At 39.7% G+C, this 19,952-nt stretch overlaps 2 protein-coding genes across 3 annotated transcripts in view; both read right to left on the bottom strand.

Annotated features, from left to right (window-relative positions):
* LOC310864169 (rho guanine nucleotide exchange factor TIAM1-like) overlaps positions 1 to 12,738 on the bottom strand; it is a 50,410-nt gene extending 37,672 nt beyond the window's left edge. The window contains exon 1 of one of the 2 annotated variants that reach the window (XM_083772752.1): positions 12,600 to 12,738. The gene's annotated coding sequence lies outside the window, so the exon portion shown is untranslated. Of the gene's footprint in view, positions 1 to 2,122; positions 2,149 to 12,599 lie in introns of those variants that run through there. The other variant, XM_083772753.1, reaches the window with a different exon arrangement.
* Positions 12,739 to 12,935: 197 nt separating this feature from the next.
* Positions 12,936 to 19,952, bottom strand: part of LOC310864997 (SR-related and CTD-associated factor 4-like) — a 35,844-nt gene continuing 28,827 nt past the window's right edge. The window contains exons 17-18 of the mRNA XM_083773922.1: positions 16,500 to 16,638; positions 12,936 to 14,688 (exon numbers count right to left, since the gene is read on the bottom strand). Of these exons, the coding sequence (XP_083630048.1) occupies positions 14,255 to 14,688; positions 16,500 to 16,638 (573 nt within the window). The 3' untranslated portion in view covers positions 12,936 to 14,254. The remainder of the gene's footprint in view (positions 14,689 to 16,499; positions 16,639 to 19,952) is intronic.

The following is a 19,952-nucleotide window of genomic DNA, read 5'->3' as shown; positions in this document are numbered from 1 at the left end:
TGAGATTGGCTTATTTGTGTGTATCTCGCAAGTTGGTAGCTCTTGATGAAGCATAACTACTCAGCCAAACCATTTAATGTTCTGTAGGAAGATTACATTATTAAAAACAAATACAATCTGATATCTAATAACATTCTCGGGTTATAACTGGCTGTCAATGGTGACGTAAGTACGATATGTTTCAATATTGGTTAGGTAACAGGTAACGTATGTATGTATGTAAGTTGAAAGTACTATACTGTGGTCGGCTGGCTTTTTTATGTGCATATATGCTTGGTTGGTATCAACGTCTAGTATATATACCTCCCAAGCGCACGTGCATACGTCCCAACATGACCACAATACTTGTGCGCTCTGCTTGCTGCTAGGAACTTTCAAATCTCAGCCTCTCTGTAAAACATTGGAATTAAATACTAAAGTTGGGTTATAACTGGCTGTCAATGGTGACGTAATTACGATATGTTTCAATATTGGTTGGGTAACATGTAACGTATGTACTGTATGTATACATGTATGTAAGTTGAAAGTACTATACTGTGGTTGTGGCTGGCTTTTATGTGCGTATGCTCGGAGGTATACATAATGATGTTGATGGTGACATAATGAAGATATGTATCAATGCCGGGGTATAACTGGCTTTCGATGGTGAAGTAATATAGGTTTCAGATTACATACATTACCTTTAATTCACCCGACACTGAAACATATCCTAATTACGTCACCATCAACAGCCAGTTATAACCCAACTCCCGACATTGAAACATATCTTAATTACGTCACCATCAACATCAGTATATATACCTCCGAGCATACACGTGCACGTACGAGCACGACCACAGTACTTGCGCGCTCTGCTTGCGCAAACTAATTACATAACAGTGTCTTGATGCAGGGTAAGCAATGCTGGACTAAATGTGGTACATAATGTATATTGCAAATTAAATGTTCTACTTAGAAGTGAGCACAACCTTGTAAGCAATACACAAGACAAGGGCAGAACTAATATAAGCCACGTGCTGTGGCGTAAGAGCTGTGGTAGCAAAATAGAAGGAAAAGTTAGACTGTGTAATGCCATAGCAATTATTCATGCATAGTATGACTTTCATAACAAGCCAACTGTTTGAGACCACCTGATCTCAGATGAACTTTGTTAGCCATTAACAAAACAATAAACACTTTGTTTACTAGCTTATGATAACAAATAATACAAATCTGTGATGTGAATGTGAAGCTGAGTTTTCATTCACTAGAATCATTATGTTGTATCAAGAAATCTAGGCCTGGCACTCCCAGCACACATGATTTTCATATCACCCATTGAGGAAGAACTCACCAGTCACCACAGTTCCTTTTCAGCTTGTTTTCTCTATAGTCATGATAGGAGCATTGTGCCCATTTAAAGCAGAAAAATTAAGCCTGACCTTCAGTCTCAGTAAGCCTAAGGACGGTCAATACATTTCCATAACTATGACACCAGATGACCATTTCACTGCAGGACCCATGCCGGCTTTAACACAAAGCAAGCCCAGATTTTTAATGAACTCACACACCAAAAAGTCCTTCAGCCCCCCCCCCCCTAGGATTCGCTCTGGGAATTCTCCTTGACTTTGGCCATCTTCTAATTTGCAATTCATCATCTACCTTTCCCAGCATCACAAAACCACCACCACCACCACCTGCTTTGTCATTATAATGATGCAGACACCAGCAGTATTGTTTGTGTCTGCTATAGTGACTAAAGAGCAATACAATAGCTTATTGCCTGCAGTCATTCGGTAATGTAAAGTTGTGCCATACAGGGTGTTACAGGTGTGAGGTAAATAAACATAAAAACTCCACCCCAAACAGGCTTTGAGGTCCCCCACCAAAAAACAAGGAAATAATGGCAAAATGCTAAATATATATATAATATATATATATATACAATATATGTATATATATATATATATATATATATATAAGCAAATGCCACTCACAAAAGCTAAATTTGCAACTCACTTGGCTGCACATGTCTAATTTAAACCTCTATTAGAGGAAAAGGTTTGAAATTGAACAGCCTTATCTCTTATTTCTCTTAAACACAGCCCAAAACACAATGTTGCTAACAAAAACAAATGCTTACCTTGCAAGTAACAACCAGCCACGCACGCACCAATTCCCGATAGCCCAGAGAAAGTCCAAAACATCACCAACACCAAGGGCAAGAGCTACAATGGATTATTGATACGCCTCTTCTTTCACGTCTTAAAACAGACTGACTCCTATAGTATAGTGTATCTGACTGAGGATGAGTTCAAGAACTGCGGGATAGAGGGGGAGTGTCGGAGTGCTGGTTTGTAACCCCCCTCCCCTCCCTTCTCACTCTCTCACACTCTCTGCTCCCTCCCCTTCTTCTCACTCCCTCCTCCGTTCTCTAATTCCACCCCCCACCACCAAGTACAAACTGACTGCCAGCAGGAATGTCTCCTCCATCCCCCTCTGCTTAATTGCGTCTCCCAAGTAAGAAGCATCAAATTTACACTAAAATGTTAAAAGCTCTTCTGCTGGCACATGGAGACGCAGAGGTTACATCACATCCAAAGCAAATATGCCTTGTCTATGGCGTATACAGAGACAACTTAATCTATAGCTTAAAAAATAAAAAGAGTTAACAAAATATACAGATATGTTTTATGCAATCAGTGCAACATTTATATAAAAAAAATGTTACATCAAAAGCAATGAAGGCACAAAGGTAATGTTTGAATGCGTTGCAGACATAATTTGTAACATCCTACCATGGTCTGCTATACAAGCCAGTGAATGAATCAAAGGCTGGAGGATTGTTGTCATAGCAAAGGCGATGTCGTGTGGCTATCTGGCTATAATGTCACTGATGACAAGTCGTATCTGGCTTCATTTTGACATGATGAAACAGGCAGAGGTTACAGAGGACTGAGGGCAACAACATTAGGGGTGCAACATTTAATCGAAAGTAACTGATTTAATTGATTATAAAAAATCACACCTGTGTGAAGTGAGGGGCGCTCTTATCATCTTACAACATCAATTACAACATAATGTTTGTTTAAGCAACAGGTGCTAATGTTTGTTTTAGTCCTCAAAGAAAATCTCTTTATTGTCTATGATGTTTTCTTAAACAAGCATAATTGAAAGACAAACATTAAAGCTGTTTATAGGAGGGGCTAGCGCCCATCAAAAATATTGAGAGGTGCCCGTGGGGCCTCTACAGCGGGTTGGAAATGCATGCTCCACCCAGATATTATGTCTGTGTGCCTTTTATGCCCATATATGGAGTTCTTTGTCAGGCATGCCCAAATATGGAGTATATGCAGACGTCAGAATGATGTCAGAACAGTCCAGCTCCATATATGGACAGAGGGTGGTTCTGGACAACCATGGGTCCGACAGACTTGACACCGGCCACTGCGCCCCCTGCGGTGGTGTGTCGAATTTGAAGTCGGTGGGGCGAACGGTTCTTCGTTACATGGATTACACACAGATAGACGTACAGACAGACAGAGACTTGGTGCATTTATAGATAGATACATGTAGATAGAACATATTTAGCCTATTTGTTTTTTATAGAATTTAGTTGTAAACTGCACAAAAAGAACAGATCTACAAGCTATCAATGGGCTAATATAATATTTTCAAAATAAAATAAACACGCTCCTAAATTAATTGATTAATCAATAAACAAATATATAGAATAATTGCTTAGGAAATCATTGACCGTTACAGCCCTAAAAACATAATACAATAACTACAGTCACACATGTGTCACATCTGTGATGCATTGAGACCTTACAGATGTGCTATTCTGTTCAACTGAATGCCATACAGCCAAGAGACAGTGTTCTCCAGAAGCAGCTTTGCATACATACCGATGCTACAACAAGCCCCAGGCTGCACTGCGTTTAGACTCCCTGATAACCAAGCAGAGAAGAGAGGGAGAGAGAGAGAGAAGTAGCTCTGTCTGTCTGAGAGAGGTCCAGCAGATTGGATGGAAGAATTGCCATGTCTAGACTTTGTGATTACTACGACCAAAATAAAAAAGAACTGCTGTGGTCAGACTGGCTTCCTGTCAATGTGACTGCATCTGAAGCCAAGGTCGTGACCCAACATTAAACTAAACCATTGGATTTTCATAGTAAAGAAAGGAATGTCTGGTCTGCAGAGGCAACCAGACACAATAATAATCTATGTCCTTATCAACGACTGGACCGGCTTTCAAACAGGTAATTACGTACAAAATTTGACTCAGAGTTTTGCTGGGATTGGTGCCAAATTAGCTGGAAAGTTCACACAAACACACTCTGTTCTGGGAGTTATCCCATCAGAGAGCGCCAATCTCGGCTTGCAGATAAATGTGACTATTTGTTTCATTAAGATTCACTGGAAACACTAAGCCACAGGAGCAGATAAAAGAAACAGATTCAGGTCATGCAATGAAAGACCATTATTTACTTTGTTTATCTATGATTGGAACATGATAAATGAAGACATGTACTACTTGCATACATACTGAATGTATGTACTGAAAAAAGTCTGGATATATGCACAGTGCACACACTGTATGTATGCAATATGCAGCCCACATGGGTTTATGGGGTCTTACGAACAAATAGAAAGGTATTAAGTTGATACCTCTTTTATCTTTTTCTCTCACGTATAAGGCCTATCAATGAAATGCACACGTTAATGCTGAGTCTAAATCTCCGTCAACCACAAGCATTTCAGGAACGCTGCCTGCTGACATAGACCCACACAATAGAAATGACTCTGCTTTCTCATCACCAGCGCAAGACTATTAATTCAAATCTTTTAGGGATTGATTGAATTGGACATTCAATACAAATTGACAATCCATTCGAAGCAGTTAGATTTTGGCAGTCTATGGTTACATGTCCACGGCAACACCTCAGACATGCTCATGCTGTCCTGGTGTCACAATTTACTATAATACTGTAACTACCAAACACCTTCAGTGAAATAGCTGCAGAGGTACGAAAAGGAAATTGGTTGGCAATAGGCAAGCAATTCCCTATTGTGGCTCCTTACAAAAAGGTAAAATGTTGGTTAAAGCTGGTTAAAGCTTGATATCATCACTTAGGGCAGAAAACTATTACCGGTAAGACATCTGAGGGCGAGAAGCAACCTCGCCCTAAAGGGCAAGGTCAAGGTCAGGTCAACATATGGAATGAATTCTGTACTGGCCATATATGGAGTGTGTCTTGAGTGCACAGGGTTTGATCAGGTCAGATCAACATATGGAATGCCAGAACAGGTCAGCTCCATATATAGAGATCTAAGGGTGGCAGTGGGGGCAGTATCTTGAGTGTGAAGGGTTTGATGAGGGCCCAGGTAGGGCCGGGCCTTAAATTTCGGGCCTGTTGAGAACTCTAGTTTTCACTGGCTGCCGGGCGTGGCTGCACTAATAACTTTGGGGCAGGCCCATCTAGAGTTTGAATGGACAGGTATCAGTCAAAAGGGAGACATCAAAGAGGAAGGATGGATGGGGAATTATCAACATATGGAATGTCAGAACAGGTTCTGACATATATCCATATATGGAGATCTAAGGGTTTGAGGTCAGATGTAGAGTTTCTGCCAATATTGATAACATCAGGGATCTCTATATATGGGCTTAATTGTGACAGCAGGTCACATTTACTATGACATCAGGGATCCCTGATGATGTCACATCATATGGGGATGTATGGTGATTTTGAGTGATACACTGACGGACAGTATGTACGATTTCATAGTAAATGTGACCACAGCTTCCGTACAGTACCCTCAACGTACATCACTCTGCAATGCTTACAGAACAGTTATTACCGTAACTATACATAACTAGGTCCTTACCCGTTCAAATATATGAACACCAAATGATGTACAGTGTGGGTACAGTGATGTAATAGATCCTAGGTGTAATCAGTCTGGTGTCAGAGGCACTTGCCCGTGGGGTGCATACATTGATTAGACATACCAACAGTCCTACAGTCATTAGTACGACAACACGATTTTACGACCTACGGTTCAAGAGTTATAAGGCGAAATGTAAAGTGAGCTGTTATAGCATACATGAGGCCAACTGATGTCATTATTTATTACATTAATTTAAAAAAATATTATGAACCTCCCCTCCAAGTGTTGTGACTGTAGCTCCGACGGTTTCTGAGAGAAAAATACTTGATATGAGTTTGCACATGATGTCTACTGTGTTGTTAAAGAGGTGGCTTTCATGGCCTACAATACATGCAAAGAAATAACATTTATGATCATTTAAGCTGAGGATGCATGTACAATCAACTGAATCAAAGAATAACCGTAAGTGATACACAGGTTATCTGGCATCACAATAGTACTGCTTTGCATGAGCAAGTTGTGTTGAACCAATTCATGTAAATGTAATACTTGACATTCAGTGTAGTGTACTGCACTGTCTGCACACCACATTATATGGCTCTACAGCAATAGTAATGTAACATGTGAACCTGTGTGTGCAATCCTTTATTTTACATTCACAGTTAGCATAACATATGTTTTATGTTCATCCACTCAATTCAAGATGCTGCAGATAACATCTACCAATCTGTTTAAAAATGGCCTACACAACATTGAACTGTATTCCATTATTTGAAGGATCATACACGAGTCTTTTCTTTAGAATGTTGCAGCCTTGCAACATACATCCCATGTGCATTTTCTTGAAGACCTCCACACACTAAAAATAGTCCCCATGGTGTCCTACTCCAGACAAGGCAGATGATTCACCTTGCTGAAAAGAAACACTCTATATGATGGAAAACTATAAATGAAAATGGCAACTCTTACACAACCCATGAAAGCAGTCACCCCAACCCTGTGCTGGTAGAGATCATTAGTGGAAAACCCAGCGGTGGGCTGCCTCTCCACAGCAACATCAAAGGCACTGGTATGGAAAGTAAAATAATGTAGAAATGGCAAGAAATCTGAAACTGATTGGCTTAGAAGAGTAGAGGTACCTTCTTATTAGTTATTTATAGGTTCTTGTAGTTTCTGAGAGCTCAACTAAAACAGGATATTATTGTTCATGTTGGTTACTGAGAGCTTTTGAGTGAAATATGTCACACAACTGCCGACGATATTAAATCCAGGTAAGGTCCTCCAGTCTTAACATCTTACAGCAGTGAAAATCAAACACCACAGACCAAATATGTGGGTTCAGGAAGTTTTTTCTCATGATTAATGGCACAGTAAAGTTAGCCTACTCCACTCCACCCACCCCAAAGTGAGTCATAACCTCAGCAGTTTAGAGCACTTGGAATCTATTATTCATCTAAACCACACTGCTTTATCAGCCACATGAATCCGATGATCACCCTACGCATTTCTGACAGCTGGTCATGACTGAGTTGCCACCAATAGCTCTGAAATAGGAACTGAGTTTTGATACGTTTTCATGCTCATCTGCCATGTCCCCATGACCATTATGCAGAGCAAGTTTCATCTCTGAATCCCATCCACAGTTCTCTAAACTAAGTGCACCCATATCAATCAGTAGAATAGTAGTTAACTCACTGTAATTGGAAGAGAATCTTTGAAGAAATCACTTTTGCTCAGAATAACACAACCTCAAAGGAGCCTTTGAAGCACAAGTCAATACTCCACTGCTCAGGCCAGTTGACTCAATTTGCGGAGAGCTTTGTTTTCTTGTTTCCACAGCTAGGTCCAAGCCACTCATATTCAGGGCCTTCTCATTTCCTAGTCCCACTAGGTTTAGTAATCATCTACAATCCAAAAGAAAGCTTAGATCTTCTATCCGTAAATCCAGATTTAATTCATATGACATGATTTCACCCTCAATCTGCTGAAGAGTGTGCCAGCTTTGAAAAGAGTTTTTGTCACATCCCAGGGATTCCCATAAGCACTTTGGGAAGCCTGCCAAAATAGCAGCACACACAGCCATGTTTAAAACCAGGCATGCAAGTTTAAAAATGCATTCCTAAAATGTATTTTATGCACCTGTGTCATACGTTGCTTTTTCACCATTTCAACAGCTCTCCTCATCTTTGCTGTGCAGAAAATGTCATTGCCAAAACAGTAATGCCAATGCCAATTGCCAAATTATGCTATTGCAACCTTGACACAGTATATCTGCATTCTGCCTACATAGGGTGATACTGTATGTTCAGGACAGGGGGTATCTCTATTCTATTCCTGAAATAAGACTAAATAGGAAAAAGGTAATATTGAATGCAATTGTGATTATATTAGGACAGCGGTTCTAAAACCGCAAGTTGCTAGTGTTTTGGGGCTGTACTACAAATTATGTATTCATTTCATTGATAAGATCTACAAATCTGCAGGAATCACTTTTTCATTTCATTGTCTATTACATATTCATAAGGCCAAAAACGTATTATTTTATTTAAGATACCGGTATTCTTCATTTCCAGTTTGAAATCGCACTATAATTAAAGGACAACTTTAGTTTTTTTCAGCAAAGTTTTAGGATGTTTTAGGATGTTGTTTTAGGATGTTATTAGAAAGTAAAAGATGAGTGCTATTCTTTTTTCATTTGCTGCTTTCTTTCGTTTCGTTTCGTTAGGGATTTTAGCTGTTTTTGACAGAGGGGCGGGGCATTCGAGCATGGGGCTAAATATGTATTTTTTTTTATAAAGTATTATGGCGATTTCTATTTTTATTATTTACTATAGTCCTAATAAACCCCAGGAAATTACATCTGGCCACAGAAAAATCACAGGATCTACTGAATGTGAAGGTAGCTTACTGGGGGGAAGCCACACTGTGTGTCATAGACTCAATATGTCAGTTTGACACATTCAGTAGATCTCGTGATCTTTTGTGGCCAGATGAAATTTCCTGGGGTTTATTAGGACTATAGTAAATAATTAAAAAATAAATCACTATAACAAATAAAAAAATACATATTTAGCTCCATGCTCGAAAGCCCCCGCCCCCCTGTCAAAAACAGCTAAAATCCCTAAAACAAAAGAAAGCAGCAAATGAAAAACCTTGGTTGAAAAAAACTAAACTAAAAAAAAATCTCATAAAATGGGGTAATGGTCATGGTCTTGCCAGTATTACATCTTCAATTTACTCTTCTATCGTTATAAGTTAGCTTAGTGACACACTTATATAATGTGGGTGATTGAGAGTGATAGCTCATTCACACCACCAGCAACAAATACAGACACAAAACAGCTCACACATTGCACAGCAGCAAAGTGTGTGTGTGTGTGTGTGTGTGTGTGTGTGCGTGCGTGATAGTGTTCAATAATCAAATGTACTGTATGTTATCAGTGTCATCTGTGAAATCCAATAAGATGGGGTGATCTTAGAATAGTTAATATAGAACTAGTTTGCAACACCAAGAATATCTCCTTTTACCTTGAGGAAAGAGACAACTTTCATCATGGCAAGATTTCAAGTTTTGTGACTGTTAGTTTTTCTTGTGACCACCGTGCTCTGACTTAAGGTGCGTCACCCGTTCAAATCATATAATGGAAATATAGGTGATGGGTCGCTCACACCAAGACTGCTTTTTATTCTTGCATGGTGAAATAAAGACGACGTTTCGGATATCCAGCCTTCATCATCACACTGATGAAGGCTGGATATATAATCATTAATGATTATTGTTATTCATAGCAAACTAGGCTAAATTAAAGCAGGCTTATGTGTAGATAATGTTGCTGAGTTGTGATATGTTCCTGGTAATGTTACCCTAATAACCATTCATTTCCATAAAAATAGGTCTACATTTACCTTTGTGTCTCTGGCTCTGTGTTTTAAGGTCCTTGGTTGAAGAAGTGGCCATTCTAGAGGTATATTCCTTGTCTTTTGCATTAACTAGGATGGCGAATCAACCACAGAACACTGAAAACAGTTGGCTGCCCAGTGCCTATGTTATTTACTGTTGGCACCAAGCTAAACATTAGGCTGCCTACAGTATTTACTTGGTACCATTTTGCCAATGAATGAACATTTGTGTGAATGTGGGATGGAAATGAATAATTCACAGCACACTAACACTTTTAAGGATCTAAATTATGCGCATTTCAAGTAATCATCTGTGGTTGGTAGTACATATCTTTACACAAAAAGAACAAAGTCATGAATTGTACAAAAAAGCCAATGCATTACCATATGAATGTGTGGACATTCTTTTTTGTCTGATTAAAACAGTTCCCCAATGCCTCCAGATGTTATAGATTAGAAATCTTTGAGATGGAAAATGTCATCTGAAAGACCTACCTACACAAATCAGAAGAAAGCTGAACTAGCTCCACTTTGATCCACAGAGAGAATGAGAGTTTTCTGTATGAGCATGTCAGGTGGGCTCAGTTTACATCCCTGAGGACATCATAACACTGAAGTAATTCTGTTGGATTCACTGCATGGTTCTTACTTTACCTAAACATTTACTTTGATCCAGGCAAACTTATATTGGCAAATGGTAACCAATACTGGTAGTCAAAAACTCGGCTGGTAACTTACCAACCTAGTTTTTGACTACCAGTAACCACAGATAAGCTTAAATTAACGTATGATACGACTGTAACTATTATGGCAATATAAAAGCAAGGCATGCTACATCTAAAGCTTGTTTCTCAATTGATGCAAATTATACAGATTGTAAACTGGATTGCAGTTTGTAACCAGTTGAGGCTGATATGGTCTGTGTTAATGATCCTAATAGGAAAAGGCTCAAGACCCCTGATTTTGTAGACCGGCCATCGACTTTCAGCTGACTCAAGTTGCAAAGTTTGTATTGATCAAAGACTGAAATATATGACCAGGCTGCTTGTTGGCCAAATTTGAAATTAGCTTTAGTTACAGATATCAGTGGACAGTGGTCAGTGAGTGAGCCATGGTGGTCAGTAATACTATGCACTTGCCACTTATGCAGCATTATGCAACACAACTTGGCCTTGGTGTGAGGTGCACTACAGGATACTGACCTAAGTTTCAATCAAGGAACCTCACCGTTTATCAGCCAAACCTGTTCATCGTCAACATGTCTGAACTTGTATGTGAGAGTCACAAATAAACTCATGTTGATATTTCAAGGTGCATGTTAGTTAGTTGACACAGATTCTTGTAACATCCACTTTTTTGAATGATGTAAGAGCAGTGATGTACATTATGCCATTATGTTGTTTGCACAGGCCTGTTTTTGTTTTGTTTGTTGTTTTCTAGTTCTAGATCCCACTACTACTATAAAAAACACATACTTTAATTTAAAGTAGTTTTGCCACTCAGTCAGTAGGCATTCCTGCATAACTTCCAGGTTTGATGATGATGTCACGCGCATACCCTCTATTCGTACTGTACTAATCGTACTGTACTCCTCTGTACTCCACATAGGCTACTGTACTCTAGTCTGTACTACCTGTACTGTACTAATACTGTACTACTCGTACTGTACTGTACAAGCCCACATCCCTGGCTTCTGTGTGTGAGACGCTGCTCAACAGTGCTATCCAGCGGTATTGCCCAGGTGTTGCAGCTGTCCGTGCTCAGACATATTACAGAGACAGACATAGGCCTACACACATAGCAGCGTATAGGAGTGGTTAGGCACCGCCGTGCAGGGGCTCCTTACATGTATCTTGCCTACCTGTTAGCTATAGGCTGTATAGTAGCTGATCTGATTTTGAACTGACAGCAAGAACATTGCAAGCATAGCCTACTACTTTATGTCCAACAATATTCCAACAATCGGCCTATTGTAACGATACTGCAACAAACTTGGTAGGCTACAAGTAAGCAAGGTCATTTGAGTGTTATGCACAGACGAGCTACGCCTTTCACGACATGGCCTGTTTACTAGTGGGTGTAAAGATGCTGCAATATTTTTTTGGCGAGTGCAGCTGTCACACGGCGTATTGCGTAAGACTGGATAATTAATTCACATATTCACTGCCATGCAACAACACAGTACACACGGAGCTAAATCAAATGCCATGCCGTTGACTTCAATCACTGGATGCTGCACGGTGTGTACATGACTGAGCAGAGCAGCATCAAAACACCTCTGGATCAAGGTAACGCGGACAGACAGGTTATCTTGCACCGTTGCACGTCTCGCTTGCATATTGCCAACGTCATACGCGGCTGGTGAATTCAGACAGCCAAGTGCAAATGTGCAATGAATGAATGGCAGACAATAACGTCTTGCCCCCCCCCCCCCCCCCCCCCCCCCCCAAAAAAAAACCCCAATAATAATAACGAATAGCTAAACGTTAACATCACCGGATATATACATGACTGTGTAGTGTGTGCGCGTGCACCCATGAGCCTGAGCCATATCAATGTGATTGCAATTACTAAACCGGCCTAATCACTGATGGCTGCGCTGAGACACCCATCACTGTTAGCAAGCTTCCGATTCATGACACTATACAACACGAGAAACAGTTATAGCGCGGAATGTGTCAGTGCGGCACTGTCTGCTCTTATAAACTTGCATGATTGACTGACTGACACGCACGGTCAATTGCACAGCACTAGGACCATGGGGAGGCATCGGAGTACATCAGGCTCATTTGGGGACAGCTTGTATCAATGAATAGGCCACATACCTGCTATCACCTTCTCAAGTAAACAAACCACTGCTGCCGATCGAATAATAAAACCATTTTAACAGGTTGGAGTTGTCCAAGTCAGCGAATGCGGCCGCTCCGAGGTCGGTGCGTCCACACGCACCGTGCATGTTGTTGCTACAGCGCTGTAATGGGAGGAGCACGCTTCCCCTGGAGACGGGCGCGCGAAGAATGGATCGTCAGAATGTCTCTCATTCCCCAAGCCAATCAGCTACAGGCTACAGTTTACCTTTTCGGGCCACATTTCTTAAATCTCTATATCCAATCTATTTAGCAGAAGATAGTATAATACACACACGACACATTTACTTACATAGCAAAATAAACGTTTATTAATGTGTGTAGATCATGGGTGCAGATGGTGAATAGTGACACAAGTGATTTAATTTTAACATTCAACACATTAGGTACAATAAACGTAATCATGCGGATTATTAAAGTATATACAAGTTTACAACGGGGGAAAAAGACCATGTACACCACACAACACTGGGAGGAAAATTGCATATTATGCTGAATAACAATCCTACATGGTCAATGTATAATTCAAACTGCAGGTGGCAGAAGAACACCGTTGTCAGACTTCTCCCTTACATTTAACTTAGTGTAGGCCTTTAAGGTGTAGGCCTTTAATTGTTAAAAAAAATATTCTGATTATAATCATTGCCAGTGTTTGTTCAGTAGCGGGGCATCCACGTTCTCTCCGCTTCTTTAATAAACTGAAAATATATGTGCAGACCGTCACCAACATTTATGATACCTGCATATTATCAGCTTCAATAGTAGTGCTAATTATTTTCTGCCTGCTCATTCGTTTCATCACTTCAGTTAGTTGGCTCTGGATATATTCATGTTACTGAACAAACACAAACACTATAGCAATTACTATACTAATATAGAGCTATTTAATACCGATTTTAACCAAAAATGTATAACTCAATCCTCTTTAAGTAAATAATACAGGGTAACCTCTCCTATTTTATTCTCCTTTGAATTAGAAACAACTCAAGTCAAGTTTTTTGTTTCTTTTTTTGACTACCCACCAAAACAAGGTGTGACCTATGGATACAGAGGTTGCTCATGATAACAAATAACAATGGTTACTCTGCCCTCTGCTGGTAGGATAGGATCTTCCATCTGTCTTGGGGATGTTCATCTGTTGCTAAGTTGGATTTGTACAAAAATACTAAAAACAAAATAATTAAATATGAAACATATTAAGAAATTGATTACTTATTTTCCAATACACATTTTTTTTGGATTAAGGACAAAGCATAAAAATACATCAACTTTCTTTTCTTTTTTTTGCGCCCCTCAAACTAATCAGCACAACCAAAAAAATGACCTCTCATATATACAAAAGCATTATCAACAGCTACAAACATGTGCAGTATTTATAGAGCCTTGTCCCTGCTGGATTTAAAAGCAGAACATTATTAGCAAGGACCGCATTGAAAATTAGACTTCCACTGGTTGTTTTGTCTTTTGTACTTTATTATGATGCTGAAAAAAGGCCTAGGGTGCAAAACACAGTCTCTCCCCACAAGTTCTGGAATCCTTCCATCCCCAGAGTACAGCAGTCCTTAAGAAGCAGATCATTAGTAGCCTTCAGAGTAGTTCCTTCCAGTCAACCATTACCATCTTCCTCTTTGGTATGGCGGGCCTCCAAATCCTGGTCTTCCACGGAAATGCCTTCCCTCCATGCCCTCTGGTCCCATAGGATGCCTTAGTGGGAAAGGAGGCCCACGGGGAGGGAAGGGCATCATCATTCTGAACCTATCTGGTGGAAACATTGGGCCCCCTGGCATCATATGAGGGGGCATCATGTTTGGAGGTGGGAAGAATGGAGGTAGGTGAGCGGCTGTCATGCCAGGAGGGGGGTGCATGGGTGGCATACCAGGTCTGGGACCTGGTAAGCCTGCTGGACCTGGGGGGCTCATCACTGGTGCGCCTGGTGATCCGAGTTGGCTGTCAGTGCCTGCATCTGAGGATGCACCACTATTTGCTGTACTATCTTTAGACAAATCCTCTTTAGTTTTTACAGGTTCTGCGGCAGCTGGAGAAAAACCTGCAGAAGAAAGTGCACAAGTACATCAAGCCACTGTAGAGATCAGAAATTCACAATTCACAACAAACTGGCCACTGTAGGCGGCTCAAATCGCTCTGTTCTGCAGCGCAAATCCCTTTAACCTCTCTACTTAGCATAGCTACACACAGGGCGGTGTTTCAGGGGTAGAGTGGCTGGATGGGAACTGCAAGTTTCCCAGTTCGAACACGGGCTCCCCCAGAGTTAGTGTCGAAGTGTCCTTGAGCAAGTAAAAGTACTAATATTGCAATATAGAACTACGGTACTATGTTACAATTTGTTATCATTAACAAGTTTCATTTCTAAAAGTACATTTTTAATTGAAGCCCAGTAGTATCCTAGCTCTGCAAAGCCAGTAGAAACTCATCCTAGTCCACTGATGACTATGTTATTATGAGCAAGGGCTAAGGCTTGGTATAGGGTAACAGTTAACACAATCACACAAAGTTAACACATAAAAAAAAGAGAAAAAAAATCTGAATATTTTCTCTTGTTTGATATCAATGAAAAAGCGCTAGGACGTGTGTATAAACTATATGTCCTAGCAATCTGTCAGTTGGATTAGTTATGACGTTTCCACACGTCGTACGGTCTACTCTAAATGCGTTAATCATAAACTAAGTGAACACTAATTTCGGGCATGTCATTATTGGCAAACATTTTCAAAACACAATGCGTTGTGAGCTTGTACATCTACCATTTTCACAATTTTTGTATGAGACCATTGTGTGATGAAGTACAAAATAGGGCTCAAGTGCGTAATCGATTTGTGGATATATAATTATTGTTTTTTATATGAATCAAAAAAGTAATCAATAGAATAATCACTTATAATCAATCAACCCTAATTGGGTATGGCAGGTAAGAGTAACTCATGTATACTCCTGTATCCCAATACATCATATCGATAGAATATAGCAGTTGTTCAAATTCATAATATTCAAACAGCAAGATGACTTAAAAGTTAAAATTAGGCTTGCACGATCATGACATTTTACATCATATTTGATTTGGCTTTTGTTATAGACTAGAGGTACTAGAAACGTTTGATTTATATTGAACTCATTGTTTTTAAAATTTTAATTAGGGAAAAGGCCTTGTGCACACCTACAAGGACAGGTGCGTAGGAGCCGGCAACCAAATGCGAAGCATGAGGGAAAAAAATCACACCCATGTGAACTGAGTGGTGCAACTCCCCTCTCCCCCCCCCCCTCCTCTCTCTCTCATTAGCAGGCAACAGTGCAGCACTAATACTATCTCTCTCTCTCTGTTTCTGGCACAACAGCGCCCCTACTGGTACGGTAGTCATAGTCATGCTGGTGCTCATGAACCAACACATGCATAGGCACACGCATAGGTGAACACGGACATTGCTGTTCCTTCCACTCAAAAAGGGTCCCGCACACTGTCTTCACTTATAGAGCTGCAGTTTTATTAAGATGACGTTTCGGTCTAAATGACCGTCATCAGGTATCCCACATTTTTCATTTTAAAATCTTTATGCTGGTGAAAACGGATTAAATAATCTGAATTATTTCGAGACCGTTCCGATACCGCTACCGATTATATTGTGCATCCCTACTTAAAATGACTGATTGGCTATTTTTGATGCCGTACAACAAAGTATAAAATAGGGCATTCATTTAATTTATCTGCCCAACAGCGCAGATACACATCTTTTCACATACTCAAGGCCACATATTGAACCTTCCAAGCAAAGAATGTTGTAGACATTTGTTTCTCCATTTAGGTTATTCTTTAAATATGATTTAAATTCCCATCAGGAATCTTACCAGGCAATAGCTTAGTAGGGTCGAACCCTGCAGGGATGAATGGGGTGCCCCCAGGAGGGATGGAAGTAGGGGACATAACTATGTGGCTGGGAAAGACAGGAAGACCTGCGGTGGGCATGGCCTGTGGAACCACTGGCACCTGAAAGACACAAACGGATCAAATGAATATCAGTAAGAAACAACACTTTGAGCCACTATGTGTTGATGGCAAATAAACTCTAGTCTACATGGATGATTCATGAGCTCAATCAGGAGCTACTCCTTAGTATAAATGGTAAATGGACTCAATTAATATACCGGCAGCGCTTGACAAACCACTACGGTTTCACCGAATGACAAATTATTTGCAGAAACAGTTGGCAACAATCTAATAATGTTGATTAAGAAAACAAAGAAACAAAAACAGAATAAAATAAAAATCTAAATAAGGACTTTGTGGAGTTTAGAAAGTTACAAGGTATATATAACAGATAATCAGGATAACCAACTTGCTCATTATGAGCAGTCAGGGGTTCAGTAGTCTCACATAGCCACTAACCAGACAACTATTCCACAAAATTGTGGGAGGCAACAGTCTGGCTCGAGAGACTAGGGGTTCAGTGTCTTGTTTAAGGACATTTTTACACACAGCCAGGAGGACCCATGGATTGAACTGAGAAGCCTATTTCATCATAAGCTGACATATTTCTGTGAAGCTCCATCACTAAGGAATCTTTGTGGATATATATATACACCACTTCAACTTCAAGAAAAATACAAAGCATACTGAAACAGTTTGTAAACCAAGGGGCCGGGGCGGAAAGCATCATATATACAGTTAATACGTGCGTTGTGTTTGTGTGTGCGTTAGGTTGCACACAGGTGGTGAAAAACAACCATGCTGTTTTCATGCTCATACCCAGCCAGCCACCGAGCTACCCAGCCACACACATAGCTCCGTAAGGGAGTGGTTGCACCACTCAAAAATAATTGCTCCAGTGATTAGAAATTGATCATTCAAAATATGCTCATTGATTTACATTGTACTCTCAAAGTCACTCTTTTAGTACGTAAATAAACACAAAGTTGATTCAGACAATATAGAACATCACCAAAACTCATTTTGGTTTTATGGAGGAAGAAAACCCGGACTGGATCCGTGGATCCGGATCCAGATCTTAAATTGTAAAATCAACAGGAAGTTAACGTTTGTATTTAAAAAAGATCAGACCTGTCTGAAGTGAGTGGTGCAAGAGTGCCCCCCGTTGGTACCCTAAACATAGGGATATATAGACATAGGGATGGACATAGGAACATTACTGTTCCTTGGAGTGGTTGTACCACTCAATAAAACCACATGAGTTTTGGTGATGCTCTATTATTGTCTTGTTTGTGTTTGTACGCTGAAACAGCTCTCAAACTCACTCTTTTAGTACCGGTACATAAACAATGTAAGTCAATTTCCATATTTTGAATTATCAATTTAATATATAATAATCACTGGAGCAATATAATTTCTTGTCCACATTTGGAGTTACATCACAGCAAGGTAACTACACTACCCAAACCTCCGTAAAAGTGGTCTTAAGGTCTCCACACACACAGAGCGCGTTTTTCGGATTTCTAGTGGCGTTTCTCCATCGGTTTCCCGAAAAACACATCCAGTGTGCAACCACCCTTTAATATAATTAGCATGTTTCTCTCTCTCTCTCTCTCTCTCACACACACACACACACACACACACACACACACACACACACACACACACACACACACACACACACACACACACACACACACACACACACACACACACACACACACACACACACACACACACTTCAAAATCTCATGGGTCAAAATGTGTCATTTAGCAAATCTATATTTTTGCATTGGGGCTTTTGAATGTGCAGCGTAACGTCATACAGGTTATAGTGAGATTCCAGGGAGTTTGCAAACTCCGTAACAGCTTAGGGAGTGCAAATGCCCTAGTGAATACTAACCAGGATTTTCTGAGCTTTTAGATCTGCTATTTTCACTAAATGTTTGCCCCCAGAATAGGGACATTGGGTTCATGTGGTTAATACAATTTTTTATAAATAATCATCACTCATGTCCATATAATATCTAATTGGTTAAAGACAAATAGAAACTAAAACATTCAAGTAAGTTCGAAAATTACATCGCTTTACTGTAATGCAGCCTTTAAATCCAGAAAATAATTATGCCACATCAGATTACGATATCCAAAATTCCATACATCTATAGTTATCACTTCAGAAACGTTATACATCCAAGTATGATAACATATTCATGTCTTTAGGTATGTAATATATTGCATATCTGCATACATGGCTGCTGGGTGGCAAGACACATTTCAGTGTGAATTGACAATAAAGTACTACATCATATCATATATGATATTGATGTAAAATCAATATACTGCCCATCCCGAACTAGGATGATCAAGTAAAACAATTAATCACAAGGTCAGTAAGCATGCATTACCTTTAGTGAACATCACTCTACATCCACAAGGCAAGAGAAAGTGACAGCTATAGTCCCCTATCATATTATAAAAGAGATGGGTCACATTCAGAATGGCAAGAGCGAGTCAACTATGTTTTCTTCTTGATGTCTTTAGGCTAATAGAATGGCATGGGTGAGTTCTCTTTTTATATTATTTTCTGAGTGCGACCCATCTCTTCTGTAACATGATTAGTCTCTAGGTCCTAGGATATTGCACCAGTCGTCAGAGCAGTGATAAAGTTTGGCTATAGTCCCCTACGTGCAGTGTAAATAGTACATTTTGAATTCCAAGAGAAGGCAAGTGAACAAAACACTTGTAATAATTAAGAAAAGATAAGGTAAACCTTTATTGATGCCCGGAATGCAATTCAGGTATAATAGCTGCGACAGCAGTGAGAATGAAACAGACCTATATATATATATATATATATATATATATATATACACACAGCTCCATCTCACCGAATTAGAATAATTTGTAAAAGTTCATTTTCTTCTGTAATATAATTAAAAAAGTGAAACTTTCATATATTCTCAATTCATTATGCATAAAGTGAAGTATTTAAAACCTTTTTTAGTTTTAATCTTGATTATGGCATACAGCTCATGGAAATAAAAAAATTCTATGTCAATGAATTAGAACATTTTACGAGACCACTACTTTTTTTTTAAACGAGAAATGTCGACCATCTGAAAAGTATATTAATGTATGCAGTTAATACTTGGTCTGGGCTACTTTTGAAGAAATGATTTCATCAATGGGGCGTGGCATGGAGGTGATCAGCCTGTGGTACTGTTGAGGTGTTATGGAAGCCCAGATTTGCTTTGATAACAGCCATAAATGAATTTGTATTGTTCAGTCTCATGTCTCACGCCTTCCTCTTGACAATACAACCTAGATTCTCTGTGGGGTTCAGGTCAGGCCAGTTGGCTGGTCAGTTAAGC

The sequence above is a fragment of the Protomyctophum parallelum genome (genome assembly GCF_964188405.1).
Source record: "Protomyctophum parallelum genome assembly, chromosome: 9".
Taxonomy (NCBI): domain Eukaryota; kingdom Metazoa; phylum Chordata; class Actinopteri; order Myctophiformes; family Myctophidae; genus Protomyctophum; species Protomyctophum parallelum.
Note: the sequence above shows the minus strand (reverse complement) of the source record. Positions and strands in the feature narration are given on the sequence as shown.